This window comes from Tupaia chinensis, unplaced genomic scaffold (genome assembly GCF_000334495.1).
Source record: "Tupaia chinensis unplaced genomic scaffold, TupChi_1.0 Scaffold000147_1, whole genome shotgun sequence".
In the NCBI taxonomy this organism is placed as follows: domain Eukaryota; kingdom Metazoa; phylum Chordata; class Mammalia; order Scandentia; family Tupaiidae; genus Tupaia; species Tupaia belangeri.
In genome coordinates, this window is record NW_006159617.1 from 7,797,973 (window position 1) to 7,803,659 (window position 5,687).

Below are 5,687 nucleotides of genomic sequence, written 5' to 3' on the forward strand. Positions count from 1 at the left end.
TCAGCAGGAGGGACTGTAGGTGTACACCACTGTGTATAGCTTTTAGGTATTGAAAAAATATACATAATTTTTAAAAGAAAAAAGCCTAGATGACTTAAGAAAGAGAGGATTGAGGGTCAAGATGAATGACTATCTAGCATATGAAGCAGCATCAGAGGAAAAAAAAAGAATTACAAGAGGTATTGCCGGGAACCAGCAGTTAGCGTAATGGCTATGTCGCTGGACTCCCACGTAGCCGACCGTGGTTCGCGTCTCGGACCCGGTGGCTTAAATCTCACGCCGGGCGCGTGTGCGTGCGTGCCCAAGATCCCGAGAGGAGAATGGAGGAGAAGGGATTGTGGCGTGACCATCCCCCCTGGGGGGTGATTTCTCGCTTTCTGTCTCTATGTCTCTGTCTGTCTGGCGAGCGCACGCGCCCTATAGCGAAAACCTCTCAAAAAAAAAAAAAAAAAAAAAAGAGGTATTGCCAAATATTATGTGTTAAATCTCCTGTATGCCAAAGTCAAAATGTTTATTACTGGAGTTTATTTTTTATTTAAAAAAAAAAACTGACATGTGGCGGGGATGGTAAAGCAGCACACATATATTTTCTCCTAAAATACTTAGCTAGTAAAAGACAGACAGAGACACAGAAGATAAACAGATGACTAAGTCAGGAAGATGACTTCACATTTTAAGCTAAGAAAAGAAGGTCTGGCCTCTATGGTGCCAGACTGCAGCGCTGAAAGCCACATAGCTGACCAAAACTGGATCCTTGACCATGTCAACCTGAAACGCACGGCATACACGTGCATATGCAGAAGACCCTGACGAGCTAGAAGCCTGGGGCTAGGAGATCACAGTATGACCAGACTCTGCTGGGGGGTGATGCTTCTCTCTCACACTCACGCTTTCTTTCTGTTCTATACAAGTGTGCACGTAGGTGCAACCTCTATCATAAATTTAAAAAAAAAAAAAAAAAAAAACAGATAAGAAAAGGCTACAGAATATTTATATGCTGAAGAGAAAGATCCACTAAAGGGAAAAGTGAGACCGAGAATAAAAAATAGCTGGTAGTAGTGACCAAAGGACAAGTGCAAAGGAATTAGATGCCTGCAGGACACTTCTTCCACTGATGAAAAAGGGGTTGTAGTAATGGACCACACGGTCTAGATTCAACAGGAAAAAATGTTAATACAGAAGGTGAAGAAGACTGTCTTGAAGACTGAGGCAAATATAAACACAGGGGGGCTTCAAAAGGTTCAAAACGGAATTAAAGTATGAGTTTATTTTGGGGTACAAAAATATCTTGAAATCCATGCATAATTTTTTCACAATAGGTATTTGCCATGAACTTTTTGAAGGCCTCTCATATATCAATTATTTTCAAAAGGTGACAAACTGATGCAAGGGAAATACAAAAGCAATAACTGAAAAGGTAAGAAACTATACTTGATAAAATAGCCATTGCTAAAACTGACCAGAGACCAGCAGGTGGCATGGTGGTTAAGGTGCTGGATTCGCACATAGCAGACTATGATTCAGGTCCTGGACCTGGTGACTTGAAAATCATGCCGGGTGAGTGTGTGTGTGTGTGTGTGTGTGTGTGTGTGTGTGTGCCCCCAAAATCTTGAGAGGAGAATGGAGGAGACAGGATTGCACCAGGCCATCCACCCTGGGGGGCATGATCTCCCCACCCCCCCCACATGAGTGCATGTGACCTATAGCAAAAAAAAAAAAAAAGAAAAAGAAAACATATATATTAAGATTCTCTCATGTTTGTTAAATAACCTTAGGGCCAAAACCTCCAGAGAAAAACAGAATTTAATTATGACAAATACTTAGGTCTTTTCCACTTTTCTTATTATCACTGTTATTTATTTCTTTACCTTGATCGACTACTTTCTGTTTTGCATCTTCTATTCTTTTTAATTCCTTTTGCTTTGCTTCCATAAGTTGCTTTTCTTCTTTTAAAGGATCATATTTTATTCCTACAATAAGCATAAAAAGGAAGAATCTTGTTACCTTAAATTTAAATATACTCATTCCAAAACATATCCTTGGAAATAACCCAAAATCGGTCGGCAAAAATTCAGAGTAAAAAACAACTGAATTTGAATTAACAAATACCAAATTTAAATATTAAAATATCTCAAAAAATTATCCAAAACAATCTGTTCAAATATAATCATCAAATATAAAGATTTTTCCAAACCAAAAAAAAAAAAAAGGGGGGGGGGGGTTAACTTGAATTACAATTTTTAAAAGTCAACTTACTAGAAGAAGGCACTATGAGTAAATAAATTTCTTCCAATACAGCTTCTACTGGTTGGGTATAAAGGTTTTTCCATGGAATTATAAGTTTAAGATTACCTATATTTTGGGGGAGACAAAAGAACAGGGTAAGAAATATTACTCATTCAAACATCATTTACAGCAGGCCTCTATTCTTTCAAGCATTAGACATAACAGAAGGACCTTTAACTGAGTCACTTTACAGAAAGCCATTTTACAACCAAGAACAAGCCTCTGCTGTGATGAGTTCTAAGTACCTAAAGCAATATTCCTGGAAAGTCAAGTTAGCTATATTCTAAATATTTACAAGTCTCTATGTATGGTGATCTGTACCAGACATACCACTGTTACTCTTCCCTTAACCAACCAAGGTCAAACGTGACTCCCCCATTCTTACCCTGTAAGTATTTTTCTTCCACTTCAGAAATGTAAATTATGCACTTTATATGCATGTATATATTTTCACATTTCTGTCAGTGTATATATGTACATATATGTAATCAATACACATATTAGTATATGTAGTCTATGTGAAAAATACACACAATCACGTGATGATAAAAAAGGGCAATATTTTAAAATTATTCAAACTGGGACCAGAAAGTAGAGTGGTGGTTAAGGTGCTGGATTCTCACATGGCTGGCCAATCTTCAAGCCCTGGATACCTGGTGGCTTACTTTCTCAATTTTGCTCTCCCTCTTCTCTTTCTGTCTCTCTGGTGAGCACATATGCCCTATAGCGAACTAATAAAAAAAACTAATAATAATAATAAGAGGCAGCAAGTGGTGTGGTGGTTAAGGGCACTGGACTCCCATATGGCCAACCACGGTTCGAGTCCTGGACCTGGTGGCTTACTTTCTTACTTTCCCTCTCTCTAGCTCTCTGGTCAAATTAAAACTAATAATAACAAATGAAATTAAATAAATAAATACATAAATATTTTTTAAGAAATAAAAAAAATAATTTTTAAAAAAATCTTTAATGATTTTTAAAAAATTATTCAAGCTAATGGAAATATATTGATAATGCAATATCGAAGTAATTTTTAAAACATTAAGTTCCTTAAATTAAAAGACATTATGTATGGGGACCAGCAGTTACAGCGTAATGGCTATGTCACTGGACTCCCATGTAGTTGACCATGGTTCGAGTCCCAGACCCGGTGACTTAAACCCACACCAAGTGTGTGTGCGTGCATGTCCAAGATCTCAAGAAAATAGCGAAGAAGGGATTGTGGCGTGGCCATCCCCCCTGGGGGGTGATTTCTTACTTTCTGTTTCTCTGTCTGTCTTTCTGGCGAGCACACGCGCCCTATGGCAAAAACCTCTCACAAAAAAAACCATTATGTATGGGGGATCGTTACGCAGTGGTCCCTTTGATATCTACAGAGTACTGGTCCAGAACATCCTGTGGACATCAAAATCTTTGGACACTTGAATTCTATGTTGGCTCTCTACATTACATTACATGGGTGGCTAAATCCCATGGCATGGAACCCAGGAAAGGATAGCTGACTATACTCCAACTCTAGTTTTGTATATATAAAAAATTTCTATGATAAGAGTCCCAAAACATTTTTTTTTATTTTTTAAAGTATGAGTTTAAAAAAGGCTGCCAAGGTCAGGAAAGGGAAATACATTTAAATATAGTACATTGGGGACCAGCAGCTAGTATAATGGTAATGTCGCTGGACTCCCACATAGTCAATGCTTAAAACTTATGCCAGGCATTGGGCCGACAGGTGACGTGGTGGTTAAGGCGGCTGGACTCCCACATGACTGACCGTGGTTTGAGTCCTGAACCTGGCAGCTTTCTTTCTCACTTTCCTTCTCTCTCTCTCTGTCTCTCTCTGATCAACTTCAATAAAATGAAATAAATAATGATAATGAATAAAATTAAATAATTAAAAAAAAAACCTCATGTCAGGCATATGCGAATGAATCTCCAAAATTCCAAGAAGAGAATGGAGAAGAAGGGGCTATGGTGTGGCCATCCTCACTTGGGGATGATTTCTTACTTTCTGTCTCTCTGGCAAGTGCATACACTCTATAGCAAAAAAAACCCTCTCTTTTTAAAAAAAAAAAAAGTGTGTGTACACACACACACACACACACACACACACACACACAGTACAACCAGGTTAATAATTTAGAAAAGAGAAAAAATCCTACTTGGATTGATTTCATAACAGCCTATTACATAACTCCAAAACTCAATGTTTAGCATACCCCAAACTGGGGACCAGCAGATGGAATTACATCGCTGGACTCTCACGTACTTGACCATGGTCCCAGTCCCAGTGACTTAAAACTCATGCCGGGTACACATGTGTGCATGTGTACCCAAGATCCCAAGAGGAAAATGGAGGAGAAGGGACATGACCATCCATCCCTTCTGCGGCGGGGTGATTTCTTGCTTTCTATCTCTCTGTCTCTGTCAAGTGCCTGTGCGCTAGAACAAAAATCTCTCTTCCAAAAAAAAAAAAAAAAGAAGAAGAATATCCCAAACTGGGACCAGCAGATGGCATAATGGTTATATCACTGGAGTACCATGTAGTCAACCATGGTTTGAGTCCTGGAGCCAGTGACTCAAAACTCACATGCCAGGTACATGTGTGTGCGTGTCCAAGATCCTGAGAAGAGAATGGAAGATCAGGGATTGATTCGTGGCCTTACCCCTGGGGAGTGATTTCTCACTTTCTATCTCTCTGCCTCTCCAATAAGCACACGTGCCCTATGACAAAAATCTCTCAAAAGAAAAAAAAATCTTAGAAAGCCCCAAACTGAGAAAAAGATTTCACCATACGATGTTACTCCAGAAAAAAAAAAAAAAACTGACTTCTAAAAGAGGTATAAGTTGATAACTCTTTTTTAAAAATTATTTAATTTTTATTTATCATTCTTTTTTTTTAAATTTACTACAGGATATGTGTGCTCACCAGAGAAAGAATGACAAACAGAGAGAAAGAGGAAAAGTGAGAAAGCAAGCCACCAGCTCCAGAACTCAAACCGCAGTTGGGAGTCCAACACCTTAACCAACACGCCACCTGCTGGCCCCAATAACTCTCTAACTTTTGGAATCAAAGAAGATGGTGATCATTCAAATTTCTGCACAGACCAAAAATGTAACCAAAATGACAAAAGCATATTGGGAAAAAAAACTGTGATAAATTTGACACAGTTAACCTATTTGTAATTATACCAGACTACTCAAAACATGCAAATTAATATTCCAAAACAGTAAATAAACTAGAAGACAAATGTTAAAAACAGAACAAGTAGTCAAAAAAATAGTAATAATGTGGGGCTGGCAGGTGGCGTGGTGGTTAAGGTCGCTGGACTCCCACATGGCTGACCGCGGTTCGAGTACTGGACCTGGCGGCTTGCTTTCTCACTTTCTCTCTCTCTCTCATT

General features: G+C 38.6%; 1 protein-coding gene across 3 annotated transcripts in view; it reads right to left on the reverse strand.

Moving 5' to 3' along the window:
• The window catches only part of VPS13A (vacuolar protein sorting 13 homolog A), a gene marked incomplete at its 5' end in the record, with an annotated part of 243,652 nt that overhangs the window by 229,187 nt on the left and 8,778 nt on the right, over nt 1–5,687 (reverse strand). For all 3 annotated transcript variants that reach the window (XM_014586627.2, XM_014586628.2, XM_014586629.2), the window contains 2 exon segments: nt 1,869–1,970; nt 2,257–2,352. In XM_014586627.2, coding sequence (XP_014442113.1) covers nt 1,869–1,970; nt 2,257–2,352 — 198 coding nt within the window.